At 37.6% G+C, this 21099-nt stretch overlaps 1 protein-coding gene across 7 annotated transcripts in view; it reads right to left on the reverse strand.

Moving 5' to 3' along the window:
- LOC124394376 (RNA-binding protein Musashi homolog 2) overlaps nucleotides 1–21099 on the reverse strand; it is a 229593-nt gene that overhangs the window by 15873 nt on the left and 192621 nt on the right. For 5 of the 7 annotated variants that reach the window (XM_046862530.1, XM_046862528.1, XM_046862527.1 and 2 more), the window contains exon 11: nucleotides 11873–11992. In XM_046862530.1, coding sequence (XP_046718486.1) covers nucleotides 11873–11992 — 120 coding nt within the window. The remainder of the gene's footprint in view (nucleotides 1–11872; nucleotides 11993–21099) is intronic. The other 2 variants (XM_046862531.1, XM_046862529.1) reach the window with 1 other exon arrangement.

The raw sequence follows: 21099 nt of genomic DNA on the forward strand, positions 1-21099 counted from the left end.
TAATGTGCTATATAAAATGTGTCTTCAGGAATCATGTAGGAGATTTAATCGATATGAGCAAACTTTCACAAATTGTAAATCAGATTTATAAAAACTAACTCATTTTCAGGCTTTTATGTTTAATCATTTAGTAGACATTTGTATTAAAATGGAATTACAACTGAGTTAAGTGGTTGAAGGGTAAAGATGCATGGAAAAGACCAGAGGAGACAGAGTCTTAATAAGAGATAATACTTATCTTAAGGACCAAATTTTATATGGCACATTAATTTTTACAATAAAATTAGGAACCCTACTTCAAGTGAGCTGTGATTACAGCAGATGACTGTATGGACAGCTAAGCCATTAAACCATGAACATGTTGTCTTTAGAGAAGCGCACAAATTGACCAAAACATGTGGCACAATTAAATTCTAAACCTTTAAATAGATTAATAAACCATGAAAAAAGTCGTTTGCAGACATTATGGTTTAATGGCCTCAGCCTTGTCTCTTAGAATCAGAAAGATATAAAGAAGCTAAAAGGGATTTGGAGGAATTTGGCAAATGTTTATTTAAAACAGAGTAAATTAGAAATAAATTTGTAACAGATCAAACTAAGCATCGTGGTTTTATGTATATATAAAACTATACAAAATTCACAAAATCTAATTTATTTGTTTGAATATTCCAAAGCACATACGGATGTAATTGTCAGTTGTCAAAGTTTTGCCCATACAGTGTATCTGCTATTGTTGGTATAAAGATGTAGGTCTTTTGTAGGTAAGTATCTAAAAGGCTGTATCAACTTTTATTTTTTTACAGGTTTACACCCAATAAGAACAATGAGTTATTGTTAAAAGTTTATTTGTTTTTCCTTTTGCATATTTGCACATAATATTAGCCTAATCTGTATTTTATTATCGTCTCTTTCATAATAATTTACATTTTCAATTAAAATGCCTATTTCATTTATTTTACTAAATATTTTGAACTTGAGTTGAGTGAACTTGAGCGAGTGAATTAAGATAAACAGAGACAGAGGCTTGAAAATGAGAGCGCAGTCCACCAGAGTGATTCAAACTAACACCATACATCATACAGCATCATACACATCGTTCACCTTAACTGTTAAATTCTGTAAAGCTGCTTTGAGACAATGTTGTGAAAAGGGCTATAGAAATAAACTTGACTTGACTTGACAGCATATAAATGTTTTCTTACTTCTTACTTGAATTATAATACAACATGAGGAACTTTTGAAATGAACAGACAACCAACCATTGTCCTGATTGGCTGGATGTTGTAGATTCATGTAATTTCTCTCAAGTGATACTGCTTAAAAAAACCATCATAAAATATTTACTTGTAATATTTTTATTTACAGTCTATTTAAAGTTAATAACCCTGTATCTAGTGGTGTGAATATAAACATTTCTATTACTGTATAAGATGAAGCCCAATGCTCAGACTGCGATTTTTATGTTATTAACAGTCAGTTATGCACTAAAGAAAAAGGCTAAGCCCTGCCATTGGCCATTATAACGTTTAATCATTTGCAGCAAAAAATATAAATCTAAAATAATAATAAAAAAATAAAAACCTGAAAATGCACTTAGGCTGAATCCATTTTTGATGGGCTGCTCTAATAGATGGGCGTCCTTGAGGTTCAAAGGGAGCTCTGGACTCGCCTCTTAATTAGCCAAGCTGCCATCCCATCCTGTTCCCTCTCATCTTCCTAATTAGATCTTTAACAACAAACAAATGAAGACCTTTTACAGGAACCTGTGGTGCAGCTTGTTGCGTTTATAACACGGCAGAGGACGGCTTTTGGAGGCCCGGCCTTTGTTTAACGCTCCCCAGCCTACTTTTCTCCACAATGCCATGCTGCTGCTGCTATTTGCATAAACATTCAGTCTAATTTCAGCGTAGCAGGAGGGACAGGACACGAAATACAAAATTAACACACGCACAACAAATACACCTGGTTTCTTTGTTTGCAATGACATAGCAAATTAGCCCTGGAAAGCCGTGCATTTTACTGCTTTGACAGGAAAGGTCTTATCTAATAAAGGCCTACAGAAATTACTTTTATTGTGCAGGTAGATCACTTTTAATGATAGCGCTATTTGAAGCAGAAATGTGGAATAAAATGCAGTTAAAAGCACCCATTTACTAACTACAGAGAAAGCCATCTGGCAGAATAGGGCTGCTTGATTACCTTTGGCAGCTAATTCCCTATTTCTGAGCACATGCAAATGATTCACTTTGACCAAGTGGAAGCGGGGAAGCTGAGGGAAAAATAGAGCTGAATTAAACATTGTCATTTTTAGACATCAAAAGTTGCTTCAATAATGGCTTGGTTCAGATGTTCCGCTACAGCCAGCCAGTTACAGAATGACACTCTGCATGTTTTATGTTCCCATGAATAACGTACGGATGGAGGGAGGAAGTGTGCATGTGTGTGTGCGTATCAAGTCTCTTCTGTATTTACATATGAATTATTTCCTCAAAATCACAAGACAAAGCCCAGCATATTCCTTTTCGTCTCGCACTTTCTTCGTCCTCGTACCCAAAAAACCCTTTTAGCTCTCTTTCGACTAACCCAGGTCTTGTGCTCTTGCTCAAAGCCAAATCTAATTACTTCATAATGGCACAATTTGGAGCGGGGAGCCGCGTGCATCGTTGACAGGTGATAGATGCGTAAATTCACTTCGCCTGACTTGATGAATTGCAGCATGGAAAAGCAAGGCGCTCGCTTGCGGTGTCCAGACGACACAGCCTCGTCTATTCATCATCTCCACCTCCAGACGCCACGGACCACAAACGCACTCCAGGGTCGTGTCTGAGCAGCTGGGAGGAGGTCATCCAGATGTGCCTTTGGCTATGCAACATCTGCACTGAGCCTGGACACCCCAGCTTGCTTTGAAAGGAGGAAGAGTGATGCTCGGAATGACTGCACTCTGTACGGTTGTCAATCTCGCCATTAGATAGCCCATCTGGGTGCTTTAGAGCAATTGCTGAGATGAAAGCCTTAAGCCTTGCTTTTTTCCCCTCCTGCTGAGTGTTATTATATGTAATGCCTGATAAGAAAACAGATACAAATGTGCAAATAAAAGGGTGCTTTTATCAGCTGTTAGGCAACAGGGAACAGAATTGTGCAACTCCTTCATGTATAATGCGAGTTACTCTGTGGATAACTGGCTTTAATACAAGTTAGCGGTCTCTTTAGCATTTATAGCCAGGCAGCCGTTTCAGAGATTACTGCAGGGTCCCATCAGGGGCCTTGCAGTCAGTGGGAGACTTTAATTTCCTCTTCTCAGTATTCAGCATCCCTCGCTCTCTAGAGTGCTGCACTATGGTTACATATCAAACCAGCTCTCTGAATGGTGCCACGGAGCCCCAGGCACTGGCTGCATTGCTTCCTCTCAACAATAATGTGCACTGCTGTTTGTTGTCTCCATCCACTATAGCTGAATTCACAAATGCCTTATATGTGGGCTTGTCATTATGAAACTGCAGGGGTGCCTGAAGAAATAGCTTGACAGGATGTTGTATGGTATTTGCCAACAGCATGGATAATATGAGTACAAAAATAACAATGTAATTTAATATGAATGTAATGAATGTCAATTAATATTAAAATCATATCTCAAAACAAGATTATCCACCAAATTTCAGCTGCAATACACGATTCAGGATATTTTGGCACAATCTAAAGCAAGTTTACCTAAATAACTAGATGTACTGAAGCGTTCATCCCTCCTTTGTCCTATGTGCTCCCACCACTGCTTTCTGTTAATCTGGCAGAAAAGTCAGAAGAACACCAAAAAAAAAATAAAGTGTTTGCATGGCAATTTAATATAATGTGAAGTGCGTTAATGAAGCACAGGGGCAGAGCTCTGGTGCTTTCTGCAGCTGGATCAGGTTCAGTGGACTCCGAATAGCTCACACCTGACCCGTCAGCACTACATTACCACAATTAGCCTGCTGAGGCTAGCAAAATACTGCCATTTAAAGTACCTTTTCATGAAAGGATGGAGAAAAAGCTGACATTTCGCACGGTGACTTTCAAACAGTTTCCGCAAAGCTGGAGGACCACAGCCAACCTTGGAAATAGCACTGCACACAATCATCTACTGTAGGCAGAAATGTCAGACACGGTAAATACATCGGAAAAGGCTGGAGAGGGAATTCACACAAGGAAAAAAATAAGAGGAAAACACACACACACACACACACACACACACACACACACACACACACACACACACACACACAGAGGCACTCTTTAAAAAGCACCGGAGCAGCAGTTCCTCTCACAGATGAAGTGCTATCTTAAACTGAGTGAATCTCTCCCATCTTTCGTTACTTAAATGAAGCCAACTTCACTCAAATCCTCTTGAAGAGTGTCAGTGAACTTGTCAAATATTCTCCTAAATTAGCTGAGAATTTATGAACATGTGCAATTAGCTTTTTCATTTCCACCTATGCCATCCTTAAAGAATTACTAACTGCCTTTGCTGCCTCCAGAGATGATCAGTCCCTATTCTCAGATGTTTTTTTTCTTCTCTTTTTTTGCCAACAGGTGACTAATTATCATTACCAGCTCTCCCTCTTTGCAGATGACATCTCATAAATACTCTATAGATAATGCCTCGTTGCTATTTTTTGCTCGGATAGCCTCTGCAAATTACATTTAAATTATGAAAATTATGGCTAATCAAGCAAATATCTCAAATCTTCATGATTTATCCTGCTCATTGATGGATCTCTTTGCCCCTTACCCACACTCGCACACTCTGGTGCACAGATGGAGGAGGAAAGTGGACAGCTCGCTCTGAGATGGACAAAAACACACATCTGTCTTCATCAGGAGGGGTGACAAACGAGAATGAGGTGTGTTTCATATTTTCAACGCAGACGGCTGGACACTGAAGATGTTGCCCGGCATATTTTGCACCTGCGGCCAGTGAACAGGACATCCGCTAAAACACACGCACACACAAACATGCACACTCACGCAGCTGTGGACCACCGCCTGTCTGTCCACATACAGCAACTAATGGAGAGTGACACAAGCTCTCTAAACTGTGTTCCTTTCTTGCCCCGCCCCCCTTCTCTCTCTCTCTCTCTCTCTCTCTCTCTCTCTCTCTCCCCCACATACACACATTCAGTCATTCAGTTAGCATTACACAAAGGAGTAAAGAGCCACTCAAATCAATGTGTATTTGTCTGATAGATAGAATTATTTTCTAGTTGACCAGTAGACCAGTTTTTTTTTAAGTTAAAGCAAACAATAAAAAAAATCAGGAAATCTTTTTTTTTTTTTTATTCGTCCAAAATAAAGTGTCATTTCTGAAGAATTTTTAAACTACATTGTAAACAATAAAAATAAATCAGATAAATCATTGCATTAAATATCTAAAATGATAAATTTCTGCATCACTAGAACACTACTTGAAAACCATTAGATACGTACATGTGTGCATCAGGACTGGATCAGACGTATGACACTACTTAGTAAATTGAGATGCAATAATTCTAATAAAAAAAAATGTTGTAACTACTTTTTCCTTGTGACAGCTTTATACACTGGTGAAAAATACTTCAGAAATTGTGTTTATTTAAAAACATGGTTTCAAAAATATATTCAGTAGCAGGTAGGACTGGTCTTAGATTTACTTTGCACTTAATCATTGAAATGCCCCATTAATAATAAACAAGCAGAAAATGAGAAAAAAAGAAAAAAAAGAAAAAGGTTTCCCACCATAATCTAACACAGTGAGCTGTAATAGTTTCAGATATTCAAATAAATTCAGGCTGCTTTCTTTATCATTTATCTAACTGTACAATCCCGGCCCTGACCAGTCAACATACCCACACCAGTGACTAATGAATGTACTAGTTGACTAGTCTGAGAATCCTCTAGTGTGTTATAGTGATATGTATTTAACCTTTTGTGAGGACCAAGTGTCCCTGTAATGACAGGAGTATGTGACAAATGTGACATTGTGAGGACATTTGAAGCTTGTGGTATAAAGAAATTTACTTTTTCACACAAAGTGGTTTATTTATAAAAATGTAATGAATTATTTGTGTACTTAAGGTCAGGGCTAAACATTGCATTATTGTGTGTGTGTTTGTGTTCTTTTACGTTTCCCCATAAAGAATGAGAACACTAAAATAATCTATAATAGATATAATACATATATAAATAGGCCACATTGGGGGGTTCGGGGAGGCAAATGCCCCCTATTACTATCATGGAATTTTAGATATTACCGTTAAAATACTGTTGATAGCAAGCGGCAGAACAAAATTAAGCAATAAGTTGAGTCTATTTTTGCATTAGTTTATCGTTGTTGGTATAAAAATGAGAGAAAACCAGATGATTAAATGGCATAACATCCCAATTCGCTGGATAACTAAACAGATATTGCTGATGGAGGACAGGTAATTGAGCAGTCAAGTGTCACTCGTTTAGAAGAGGAGAATTCCCGCTGTGAGCCGATGTTAGCCCTGCTGAAATTTGGAGCGGTTAGCCAAGCCTTCAGACAGCGCGCATCCTGAGTGAGATCTGGTGCACAGACTAAAAATGTCTGCAATAATGTATTAAGGTCGGACTATTTCAACTAGTAATTTCATTTCCATTATCGGATGGTAAAAAGTTCAGGAAAGAACGGTATGAGAATTATGAATGGCTGGAATATAGTTCCGCTCTTGATCGTGCAATTTTGTATATAAAAAAATATGAGAAACACAATGAGCCAGGAGAGACTCACGGTTATTACTGAACAGTGATTCATGTAGATTTGGATAAAAAGGTAAGGTAGGACGTTGTTATACACGTTAACATTTGTATATCATTTGCTGATGAAGGTGCAAAAAGACACTCACTTTTTGTGCAGATCTTGTTTTCTTGCACCCCAACTCAAGAGTCAAATGTCGCCCATATATATATATATATATATATATATATATATATATATATATATATATATATATATATATATATATATATATATTGTGGTAGCCCTCAGCCTGGGTAACAGCACAACCTACACTAATGGGATCGCCACTAGACCAACAGCGTCAAGCAAACTTCTGCATTGTGACACAATGTGGCCCACAGAAAGGTTGCATGGTTTGACTGAGTCTCTTTGAGCTTAGTCCAAACATGTAAAAGTTACAGTGTTAAATCATGGCTGCACTTTTGTGCATGTAGTAGAACGTGTGTGGGGAGAATATTGGAGAATAATGGGAAAAAAAACAAAAAAACAAACAAGCAAAAAAAAGTTCTTGTAGGTGAATGCGTCTTCTACTAAAATGTCATGCTATCAGTCTCTAGGTAAAGGACAAGGTTTGCATATGCAAAAGAAACGCATAAATATTTCTACTATGCAGATTTCTAGTGCATTTTAATACTACATAACATTAAAATACGAAGAGTTTATTCTGTGCTAGGTTTGCAGACAATACCTGCTTGACCTACAGCTATATCACTTCTAACAAGACCACTACTAAAAATGCATGCAGTCAAGTCAGTGTCACAAACGGATCAAAAACAGGCAGAGGAGGATAAAGATGGAGGATGAAAGTGTGCAAGAATGATGTAACAGTGGAGAGAACTCAACGAAATAAACTCACAAGAAACAAAAGATATTTTATTTAGTAAAGCAGATGAAAAATGTGAAAATAATTTGATTTAATGAACATGATGGAGTAGAACATATACAAATTTGTAATGCCTCATTAAATCAAGAAAACGAATGGTTAATGATTGAAACTAACAAACAAATAAAAAGATCTGGGGGGTTGGTGCAGGAGGTATACGAGCAGGACAGAGTGACTATGGAGTCAGTCTCAGACTTACAGTCTCTGGCATTCCGCTGGCTCAAACCAAGCAAGAGAGACACAGCAAAGGCATGACCAGCAGGCCAACACCTATAAAACTATAGCAACATGTCAGCCTTTACATTTTGATCCAATTTTCTGGTCAATTTTGGTAGATTTCTGTTTGCTCTTGTGACATGCTGAAGCATCTGTGCATGACGACCAATACTCTGGGAATGTTTCCTAGTGTGAGCAATTTCCACTGATGCAAAGACTGTATGCTGTACAGGATGCATTAGAAGTACAACCAAGTAAGTTAGTGAATATTAACTTGTAAACCACCTGTTCTGCAATGGCATCCCTTATTAAAGGTAATAAAAGGAAATCCTTTAGCCACTTCAAAGTAATTCTATCACTAGTTTTTCTCTGATAATACAAACCTACACTGTATGGACAAAAATGTATGGACACTTTACAATATTTTTTTTTGCTTTTTAAACATTCGCTTCCATTTAGTCCCAATTTACTGTTATAATAACCTCCACTTATCTGAATGTTTCACTTGATTTCGGAGTAGAGATTTGTGCATTTTCAGCCACAAAAGAGTTAGTATAATTAAGTACTGATGTTGAGTGAGGAGGCCTGGGGGGCAGTCAGGGTTCCAATTCATCTCAAAGGTGTTTAATATTGTTGAGGTCAGCGCTCTAGGGAAGGCCACGCAGATCCACTGAAACCCATGTAAAGCATAACTTTACTGAATAAATGTATATGAATAAATGTATATCCTCATGTTTGCAATATCTTTTAGATTATGAAGTATACTTTGTAGACCAACTCTAGTCTATTATTTGAACACATTCATTCCCCTGAAATATTTGGAAGAATAGTACAGAATAGTATATCGTTTAAATTTCTTGAAGCTCACGGAAAGGAAAAAAAAAGCTTATTTTAAGGTTACAAATAAGCTGTTATTCTGTTAGTACTACTGAACTACACTACTACTCAACCCTTTTACTCAACCCTTCTACTCTGAGTACCAAGCGTAGCTAATCCCTACTGTTTTCTTGGATTTAAAGATAGAACTTCCTTGTGTTCTTCGCACAATTCCTGTATTTTAAATGTAAACCAATGAAAAGTGTCCACAAGGCGGCAGTATCACAGCTAACACTTTCAAGTGTTAAAGAATATTCTTATTCTTATTTTTTTTAAACATAAATGTACCTGACAATAAAATGTGTTTTAATCACCTGAACAAGCCACGAATAAATATAAAACCACGAATAAATATAACTAGCTAAACTGTTTAGTGGGACAATACGGCATAAAACTCATTGTTGTCAATGGTTACAGTATGTGCCATCCACTTTTTTGTTATCTGGTGTAAAACAAGCTCAGAAAAGCATTCACCCCATCACCTAGAGATCTCAAGTTTGAATTGTGACAGTGATACAGCTGCCTATGACAGGCAGACTAAAAGAGCAAAATTAGGTGTGTTTTTGGTGTGGGAGGAGAGGAATTCACTCTCTTCTCTCATAGAGACACTAGCCAATCAATGTATACATGTGGAAGTGGGCAGATTGCATTTTCCTCCAATGTGTTACACTGCCTCCTGAGATAGATAGATAGATAGATAGATAGATAGATAGATAGATAGATGGATAGATGGATAGATGGATAGATGGATAGATGGATGGATGGATGGATGGATGGATAGAATCTAAATCATAGTTAGTGTATGCTAGTATTATATAAATATTTATAGATATTTTGAATTTGTAAGAATTGTAAAGATTTGATCTAAAAAGATTCCTTTTACTAAATCTGAATTTCTGCTTTAATAAGCATGCTGCGACTTTATTAATCTAGTGTGAGTGTATGACCAAGTCAGACTCAGTTGGAGCCGTCTACTGTGTGCTCATAGCTAAGTTAGATCTGGTACTGAGTGACTGGCTTTTAACAAACAGCCCACACAAATGCATCTCGCCTTGCACCTAGCAGTAAATGTATGCACAGCAGGGGTGTATAAATTCGTCCTGGCACTAAGATCGGCTGGGTAATAGATGATGAAGTCCCGCGAAAAGGTCATCGTTAAATGTCAGCACTCTGTCTCAATGGCTTTCCGGCTTCTGTCACAGTGCAGCCATGGAGAGAGTGTGTTCCCCATCAGCTTCAGACAGGAGCAGAGAGAGAGCCAGTCTGCTCTCACACCCTGCCACACACTGTCTTCCTCTGCTATACTATACACCACACTGAGAGCATGACAGATTGCAGTCTACAATCTAATGGGGGAAAATAGACCAAACCTGAGATGCTCTATATCTCTTAAAGTCCAGTTGTCACTTCGGCAAAAACTCTCAAAACGATCCCGAACGCACCCGGAGTTAGCATTAACTGAGATATTCATTTCTCATGAGAGTCTCATTTAATGCTTACAGCCTTCTCTGAACAAGGCTGCTGCATTTCACACCCTTAAATGGAAAAGAGATGCAAAGTGCAAGTGTGTTTTTTTTTTTTTTTGCAGGCTTAGTTGCTTTAGCGGGGCACTAATCAGAATCAGACACGTCTGATTGAGTGGAGAGGCATGACTGATTGGCTCACGCTCTGTCGACTGAGCTCCGGCAGACCCGGCGCACAGCCACTTTTACGCCTGTCTACGAATTACACTGAGCTGGATGGCTGGCTGCTCAAGAGCAGGTGTCGGTGGAGTGCACTCGAGTGTGTGCTTCTTGTGTGTGAGGGAGAAAGTGTATAAAAGTGAGTGTGTATGTGAGTGGGGGTGTATAACAGAAAGAATAATGTGTGTGTGTGTGTGTGTGTGTGTGTGTGTTTATGTGTGTGTTTGTGTGTGTGTGTGAGGGAGGGAGCTGTCTGAATAACGGGGCCACATCAAGCTGACATGCAGACCCCACTTTCTGACAGCCAATTAGACAAGGCCATCACATCCTGCTGTGGTAAAGGCCAGTCACTGCAGTAAAGGGCAGAGTGGAGCACACCAGCAACTCCCATCTTCCTTGCGTTTATTTATTCAAGCATCCCGCATCAAACAGACAAAGTCAAATTGATTGATTAAGCTATCTGGCTGCTGGATCGATAGCCGTACTTGGAGGAGGACAGCCAAGAAACTGCTAAATGTGCAGCCTCAGTAATTCTGGTCAGTCTGGCTCAAAGGTGCTTCAAGGAAGCCAGTTATGGCCAGGAGTGATTAAGTGTGGATAAACTCACTAAAAACCATGAGAAATGAAGATACTCAGTCACACAGTCTGTGTTCGATGGTGGGGATGTGTGGGGTTAGGAAAACACTCCATCTACAGCAAATTGCCTAAAACTAAGAAAGCAGGAGGTTCACCCTAATCTGCAACCTATGACCAGCTTCACCTGGAAAAGCAACACATATGGCCAAAGTCACAGTAGAAGTGTAAACTTAACTAGAAATGTAAAATCTAGAAATCAAAGTGTGTAGGAGGGGCATTTTTTGAAATGGAAAAAAGTGGAAATTCATAATTTGACAGGTGAGAACATGTAAAACTCCTACATATACAGTAACCCCGGAATGAACCAGGATTGAATCAGGGACCCAGGATCTTTGAGGTGGCAATGCTACTCACTGCACCAGCTTAACACATTTTTATCATATAGAAATTTTTTTTACAAAAGCATATTAAGTTCCTTGATTTTCGCTCTTCTGCGCTAAAACAGTCAAGTTCATATCAATTCACTTGTGAAACTTATTCACCCATTAAGGTCTACAACACGAAACCACTAATCACAGTAAATGTGGTTTGAATAAATGTAACTATGCTGATAAAACACTATTGTGACTGGGCCTTTAGGCAAAACTGGTCGAGGGTCAGTTGATTTACTCACAACCAATGTAGGTCAGGAGATGTGGAGGATAAAGCAAGGACTTAAAAAATCCATTCTCTTAACTCCACAGTCCTGGTGTTTGTATCTGAATAAATTATGAGTGTGAATGTGTGTGAAAGAGGACAGAGGCGGCTAGAGTTAAGAGCAGCATGGAGAGAGCGGCCAGCACACAGATATATGGCCAGAGTGTTTACCTGGCCCTGTGCTGTGCAGATATTCTGCGTAGCCGCCTCTTCCACCGGCCCCCCTACCTGAACCACGTGCTGCTGCCACTGCCGCCGCTGCCATCGGACCGTACGCCGCCGCGGGAAAGCCTGCAGGATAACAACAGGGAGGGGTTAACATAGGCCAGAAACGAGGGCAAAAAGTGGACAGAAGATAAGGAGAAAAGAAAAATACGTATGGGTAAGCTATAAAGAAGGTGAAGAAAAATAAAGTAAGAATAATCCAGGTATACCTGGGGTCTTTGTCACAAAATCTTTCTTGTTCTAGTGTGATTTGCTGCCTGTGGGTATTGTAGATTCTGTCTCAGAAGCTGCATTTAATATATTCAGCAAGCTACAATGACACTAGTGCACTCGAGCATTTCTGCATGAATAACCATGTCTTCATTCCATGCTTATCTCTTGAGAGTGCACCCCAGCAAGGCCACAAACGCAGATGAGTCTTTTAGATATGATGGTTTGCTTATATGGCCATTTTACTGCAACACGTTATTTAAAAAAAAAAAGAAAAAAAAAAAGGCTTTCCAATCTGTTTAAATGCATGAAACCGGTGTGCCTCTTTAAGGCATTAAGGAAGGAAAAAACCTGCAGTGCAAGATCTATAATCTAACTATAGTACTGAACATCTTTTTGCAAAATCAATACCTTTAACAAATGGATGCAACGTTTAGTACAGCTCCATGTATTCCTTTAGTAAGTATCATTTTCCACTGGCCTTGTAGTTCTAAAGGAATTATGAAACACCGGTATATTCGTTACTTAATACTCGAAATCAAGGCAGGAAAACACTATTATTTATAGAAGTGCAATTACGCTCTCTATAGCCCGGCACGAAACCTTGTCATAACAGAAGCTCAGGAGAGAAAGAGCAGCAGATGCTTCTGGGCTTGTAACAGCCACTTGTGTTACTAAACGCCAAAGAAATCCACCCAGAGCAGAAGCATATAGGCTGAAGTCTAACCGTGACCAACACTGCCAAACCAACAGTGATATGCAGATGTCTAAACAGTCAAAACACTTTGTAGTCCACTTAAGTCACTTATCTCTCTAGCACTGCTCATGTCAGGGTGGGGTAACGCGAGCAAGACAGCAAATCGTAAAGTCGAGCAGGCAAATCTGCCTTTGTCGTTGGTCATGGAGGTTTATGCTTTGGAACTCAATCAATCAGGGGGTAAATTTGGTCTCCAGGCTGCGAGAATAGCAGATATAACTGTGGTGGGGCCAGGGGTGCTGAACAGAAGGGTGATTTGTGAGGAGGCCCAGGCAACACTGCCTCAGTCTACTCCCAGTTCTATTGGCGCTTTCTGCCGTTATTAGCAGATAAGGCATCTGGGATTAATTGCTCGCTACCAAGTGCTATTTAATTCACTTCAGGATTCTGTGATGCAGAAGAAGGGAACAGGTTCGTACTATAAGCCGTTACACTGAAGAGAGCAGAGAGGACATTGCTGACATGTGTGTGGGTGTTCTTCCAATGAAGAAAAACATCAGTGCGTGTCACGTTCTCATTACATAACACCGTTCAAGAAAGACGGACAAATTTCTTTTTTTGGTTATGAAGAACACAAACACAAGTAGTAAATTATTTCTGAATATAAAATGATAAAAAAGGATTTAAAAATAATAAAAACGTGCAAAACCTCTTATACCAATGATCTCCTGTTTGAGTTTAATCACAAGAGAGCAAGTTTGTTTTACAGGCAGCGAACACAGTCGTGTGTCACAGTACTTTAATCTTTTGCAAAAAATCCAAAGAAGTTTACAAGGAGTAACTTTACTAGACGACATTAAAATTAGAGATCTGCCTCATTTTAATATTCAACTATCTGTGGGAGTTAATGAACGGATACTCAGTGAAGCGTTGGGAGAGCGGGAAAAACATATTTAATGTGGTGTAATCAAGTATCATTTTTCCACCGCAATTAAACATTCCTCCTGTCGGTGGTGGTGCACGTGTTTGTGAGTGTGACAGACGTAATATAGTAAAATATTAAACGTTCAGCGAAAGCATAGCTTTATGTCAGTTTCAGCATGTAGTACTGCTGTAACAAAATATAATACAAATTTTAGTGAAGTTTCACTGGATTAACCAACTTTCCAATTACATAGTATAGCACATGTATAATAATGAATCATTGCAGGTATTTGCACATTGTATTTACAAAACCAGTGAATGAAATGTAATCGAATGCTCCATGTGAAAGGAGAAAACGCTGTATAATTAAATGCACCATGCAGCAGTGCTGCGTCTGGAGTAAAACGATCTGCAATCCAGTTACCCAATTAATGTCCGTAGTTATAAAGTTTTATAAGAGATATACTTATTGAAAATATATTATCTCGTCCTGTGAGCTTCATATCTGACTGCCCACTCCTACAGTTAAAAAACTGTCTGCTCTCAAGACTCTTCCAGTCCCAATTCACACTTCTAACGTTCACACCATGACAGTGCAGCTCTGTGTAGCAAAATATTACCAGACGAAGACTTTATTTGCATATTTTTTCACAGATTTCATGTGGAAGTAGGGCACAACAAATATTTCAGTATGCAAAATTTGGAGCCTCAAATGTTTAAGTGAGTGTTAAAAAAAAACAAACAAACAAACAAAAAAACCTCACAAACAGGGAATAGGTTTCCCATGGTTTTCCATAGTCACAAATTCCGTTTTACTGCTGCACATGTAGGGCACAAGTTAGAGTGTACAGCACCATTATGTCATATCTCTGTGGCACAGATTATAAAGAAAATTCATTATTTCGAAGCTATAAATCAGTCTAACAATCGCCATAACTATATTGCACTGTAACTGTAGTGAATTGAGTCGTTTTTTTCGTTAGCTGTATTGTTTTGAATTGTATTGTAAAATTTCATGCTTACTGTTAAATCAAACAGAAAGAAAACATAATAGGAGAAAGAAAGAAAATAAGAAACAAAAAGTTTTGATTATGTTAAAAGAGAAATTAATCCAACCACACATATTCACCAGAATGATTCAATGATTCAATCCATGGTCCTATATGACCTGGCACTGCTCACATGGTACTTAATAAAAAAAAGCATAATATAATTCAGTGCAGGTACAATGCAGGTACAGCACACACAAGTACAATGCGGGTTAAGCACACGCACAACACAAATCCTACACAGATACAACACATTTTAGTGGTGACAGAAACAACAACAACATGACCTCAGTTCATTTACAAGCTCTAGTCTATGTAAGCTGCAGCACATCTGCTGTAAAAGTATCATATAAATATATATATATATATATTTATATATGTGGATTCAGACTGAATGACTAGCCACCTCTCTGCTACTCATAAACTATCTAATATAATAATAATATCAGAAGAAGAGTGTGGATGATATGGGCTTCAACGAGACAAAAAGCACTCAGGCACCTAAATCTGGCATGTTCAAACATTATAATTAAATATTATCATTTTAGTGAACAATGAAGGACAGTCATTCAAACTCTTCGTCAAAGTCATCATTAAAATATAAATATAATTACACGGCAGCTCTCTAATTAAAACGCACATCTTCGGATGCAGCGGCCTGTTCATGATTGAGAGCCAATAGACAATAAGCGGCTGACACTGGCAGATGGTTGGGTTCAGATAGAGAAATGAATTGTAATTAGCCTTGTCTCTTATGGGTTGCCTCCTATTCTTCAACATAGACAACCCCCCAACACTCTGATATTAGTGGCCTTAATGACCTTTAATGTGCTGCTAATGCCTAATCAAAGCCGATCCCAGAACAGGATTAGCAGTGAAACAGAACAGTGGTGCTAACTTACTGCATTAGTTAAATCTATAATACATTGTTGGAAATATTTTGCAGTAGTTTCCTAGATCTATTTGCCATTTTGAGCTTTCTTCATGTCTCAGGCCAAACAGTTGTAGGAAAAAGCTTCAGACATCAATCCCTGAACATTCAATAAAAATGAAGACGATAAGGATGAGGCTAGCTTTAAACATTGTGTCTCTGTAAACCAGGACAACAGATAAACACAGATTAGTAAATACAGTGGTTTGTATAAGTATTCACACCCTTGCCTTCCTGCTTTTCTGCCTAATGGTCCCTTTACCTGTACTTTGGTCTACAGCCTCCTCCAAGCCGGAGTATTTGTGCCATACCTTTCCAATTTTTTTATAAAATATAACAATCTATGAGATGCTCATGCTTGGGATATTTTTATAACCAGACCCTGACTTTCAGAACTTTTCACCCAGGACATGTTTTGATAGCTCATCTTAATGACGATATTAATTTATGTATGTTGTCTTAACAACTGTATGAATACATGTACAACATTTTTCTTTTTTTCTTCAAGTATGAACAGGTATAATATAGAGATTATGATATACTTTAATTGAATGTTTAACTATTTATGGGACTTTTGATGAAAACCATTTGTCCCTAATTTAATGTTTTCACAATACTTATTTAATCACATCACTTACATTTTTTTTTGTAAATTGTATAAAGGTTCGCACAATTTACAAAGTTCATTTCTTCGCAAGATTGTATGCTATTAGCTGTGGATTGTTGACCTAATTCCAGGTAAACAAAGTTTTATATTAACTTTAGGTTGTAACAGTAAAACTTTTGAATTAAAAGAACAAGCCCTGCAGTTTTACATTAGCAGAACATACACACTCCTGCCATGTGTGCAAGTTTGGTATTTATGAAATACCTCTTGCATGCAAAATATGTTTAAACAAAAAGGCATCCTTTGACCATTTAATCTCCTATAAGTTTAAAACATATATTTAGTTTTAGTTATTAAGTTAGTCCAAACCAGTCGTTTTAGTTAGTGATGCAATTATTGAAAACAGTCCTGATTTGAGTCTAACTTTCTTTAGTAACAGTTTATATTTCACTGTTCAGAAAAATGAATGGTAATTATCTCTATCAATGGCCATCAGAAGTGACCAAAGCACCACAAGGTTTGCTGTAGCACAATAGCTAAATATTCCTAATTAGAAATTGCAATTTGCCGCTAATTTGTGCTTTCATTTACAGTAATTTATAGTCAGTCACAGGTGAGGCCACAGGAGAAATCAATTTTGGAAAACTATTATCGGAATATTAGTTCATCATCATTTATTAATAGGAGCATTATTTCCAAAATAAGACCTTAATTGAAGCCTTCTGATTGATTGCATTCATAAAAGGGTCTAAATCACATTGTGTTGCTAAAATTATATTTGTCACCCAGCGATTAGCCATGTCAATTATACAGATTTGGTGATGGCGTTCAGTTTTGCCTGATAATACCAACAGTGCTGGACATGAACTTCATCCGTGCAACGGTGGTTTTGCATATCCACGGTAAAGGTTCCTCTTATAGTTACAGGACCTCATTCAGTTATTGTTCCCTTTTAGATGATTGGACTTTCTAAAACTAAATTTTCTGCTGCAAACAAGTTATAAAAAACAAAATAGGTTATAATTTTAATATAAATGTAGAATTTGTTAAGCATTTAAAGTTTTCTAAAGTAACATTTCTAAAGAAATAAAGCTTGGCTGTAATCAGCATTTTCTAAACAATACAATTCTTGACTAAACTTCTTAGAGTAAAAGTAGAAAATCTGACTTCTGATACAGAAAATGAAGTGCTTTCTAAAAGTTAATATCACAGGAGGTTTGCATAAGATCACAAAGATGTCTTGGTTGTTCAGGCAGAAAGGAAAGGAAAAGAAAAAAGATTTTACAATTACACTGGTTCTGCAGTCTCACCACTTTCAGAAAATCTGCCCTTCCTTCACGTCTTTCTTTCATCATCAAGAGCATGACACGCAATTAGACAGAAAAGTAGATCGCAAGCAGTATCCAAGTCACCTGCACACCTGCTGGGAGAGTGATGATCACTCTCTGGCTTTCTTCTTCAGAGAAAAGGCAAACATTGCATCTTGACATTCAGAGAGAACACTCACTAGTGCCCTCTAGGCACAGAACAAGAAAGCAGAAAACTCGTGCATGACCTTGACAATTCTGACTTGCATTCAGGCAAACATATCCCAGGAACTGCTCATCACTTTTCATCCTAACACCATATCACAAGGAGTAAGGACGATCTCAAAGGAGACGAGCGCAGGCTCTATGGCTTATGCAACCAAGCGAGGGGAGGTTCAGTTAATTAGGACAACAAGCTCTGGAGTTGTTCACACATTCGTAGAAGCACTTTTCCCAATTGGCAAAGTTACTTTGATAATGAAACACAAGTCAAACGCTGACATATTCAACTTCCCAGGAGATTTTGTTACCTGAGCAGAAGTAGACCAGGTCTTACAAAAGACAAACCTTTAAATCTCTCTCCTTACTCAATCTGCATCCATGTGTGAACACATTTACACTTGTATTGTGTTGAAGTAAACTTTCAGAACAGCACACAAGTGGTTTGGGAAATTGTGGTGTATATAGCAAAACACCATTAGGGAACCTCCATACAAACCAAATGAGGCAAAAAACTAAACCAAAACCTTCTATTCATACTTAAATGAAGCTAATTTTAATGTTCATACGGCACTTTACAAATAACCCGGCAATAGTTTTGTGAGATAAATATGGACTTAAGGAAAGATGAACATTACTGGGCCATATCTAAGATTTAAGTCTGTTCTTAAATTATTAATTCTATCAATTTGGAATGAGTATACTATATTTTGTGTCTTTAATAAAATGGCAAATAGGAATATCCCCTATTTCTATCTATCTATCTATCTATCTATCTATCTATCTATCTATCTATCTATCTCTCTCTCTCTCTCTCTCTCTCTCTCTCTCTCTCTCTCTCTCTCTCTCTCTCTCTCTATATATATATATATATATATATATATATATATATATATATATATATATATATATATATTTATTAAGTATAAATACATTTCCAGTCAATACCAAAACAAATCCAAATATTGGCGTAGAACAATACATTACACATGATGTTTAACAGGACATGTCTGACACTTCTGTGTGTTTTAGATATTTTATAACGGTGAATAACCACATATGGCTGAAAAGGTCAGGTGTCCCAATACTTTTGTCCATATAGTGTATATCGTTATTAACAGCCAGAGAATGGTAATAGTGTTGGCTTTAAATAGTGGAAACAGGATTCTGCAAATATAACACCTGTCTTTTAGTTGCATCTATTTGCATAAACTGAGCGATCTTCATGTTAAATTAAACAGTGTGGACCCAAAATCATTATAGATCAGAAGGAATCTTTCCACTGTTGCTCCAAGTTACAATTAATTTTCTCACTCAGCACTCATCACGCTATTGGTGTGGCAGTGTAGCTAGCTGTAGGTCGACCGATCCCCACTGATGCACCTCATTCTCCATGTTCCTGTGTTAGGTTTCAGAAGGATCTGAGGACTATGTCAAGTAGACACCTGTGCAGTGGATCTAGCAAGCCCTAGGAAGAGATTAACTTCGTTGAATTGGGATTAATTAAGTGGGTTAATTAATAGACTACGCCAGCTCATTGTTTTGCATTTGCGGTGAAAGACACCACTCGGGAGAGACTTGGCAGCATCCAATCAATTTCATGGGGCTTTTATTACTGAAGAGATAAAGCCAATATTTAGCTTTCCATTTTTCTCTGTTTTTTCCAGCCGGTTTGCCCTGTCAGTGGCTGTGCACGGCTGGGCTGCTGTGGCCTGGAGAGAGAACAAGGACACATCTGTTCCACCCTGCAGCCCTGGAGGGGAAGCCATCCTGGTCTGCCCTCCCTCTCTCTCTTCTCTCCCTCTCTCATTGCTCTTTCTCTTTTTTCTCTTTCAGCTGTTCTTGAAAGCCATCTCATTAGTTAAACCTATGTAATTAATTCTACATACATATTAATTATGACTGATCATATTACAAAAAACATGTTTGCTTACTTCCAGGCCAAATTTTATTCTTTTACAAAGTAGAGGGCCTAGACATAAAACAAATAATACTGGGTGCTAAGGAAAGTGGAGCGAAGAATTTTACTGGAATTCCCTGGGTTTTAAATCTTTTTAATTCACTGGATAGAAAATTGTATTCCAAAAATGTATCAAAATTGATTATTTAAACAGAATTACCTTTTTTTCTGAATGGTTTTAAAATATTCCTGATCCAAGATATCACTAGTCATTATATTCATTATAATTATTTATATTGTTGACAATAACCTAGTAATCTGTTGAAATTGTGTTTGTAATGTTGTTTTTGCACTTTGTTAAATGTGTATTACATGAATATATGGCATATATATTATATATTATAATAAAAAATATTGCTCGTTATACAATGTGATAATATATACAAATGTACTACATTTATACTCACACACAAACAAACACAAAAACATTATTGTATTCTGTATTTGTTTCAAAATATTTAAAGAAAATGACACACTTGATATTGTAGGCATAATTATTAAAAATATCTGATTACAAAAATGAAAAAGGTATATCCTGTATTTTGGAATGAAACAGTTCTAACACTATTCTAGCCCATCTGTTGTGGACAATTGTGGACTGTTGTGTACAATCTGTCAACACTGTTCTGCCCATCTACCACAGCAGACCACAAATGATTACGGAGGTGAACCATTTACAGTACAGAAGTGACACTAATATGTTATGGTTTCAGAAACAGCAATGATACTGGGACTTTTGAGCATTGTGGATTTGTAGATAGACATAAACTTTTTTTTTTGGTCAAATCTGCTATTTTTTGTTGTTAGCCATTTCGTTGTCGAGCAGAACGTGGTGGTAAAAATGCTCAAAAAATCAGATGTGTGTGTGACACACTCACACCAGCATAACCTCCATTTAGTTGTCACGGCAATGTCAGTGTCAATATTACAATAGCCAGTTCCATGATATTCCATTCCCATTAATCAGTAAGGAGGATAACAAAATGTGCTTACAAACACATGTAATATAGTCATTTATTTGATACATACTGTATAAAGCTTTTATAAATCTGTAGACTGCAATGGTTTAACATTCAGACCTAAGTTGTGTAATGCATCCGAAGAATGGCTCAGTAAATATCAATTGCACATCATTTAAACAGTAAAAAAAAAATCTAATGCTGTGAACTACAGTCTTTTCTATTTCAGGGACACTCAGGAAAAGCTTTGTTGGTCAATTCATCCATTATGAAAGCCACTAGAAGAGGGATGGATTAAAAAAAGGCTAGC

The sequence above is a fragment of the Silurus meridionalis genome, chromosome 12 (genome assembly GCF_014805685.1).
Source record: "Silurus meridionalis isolate SWU-2019-XX chromosome 12, ASM1480568v1, whole genome shotgun sequence".
In the NCBI taxonomy this organism is placed as follows: domain Eukaryota; kingdom Metazoa; phylum Chordata; class Actinopteri; order Siluriformes; family Siluridae; genus Silurus; species Silurus meridionalis.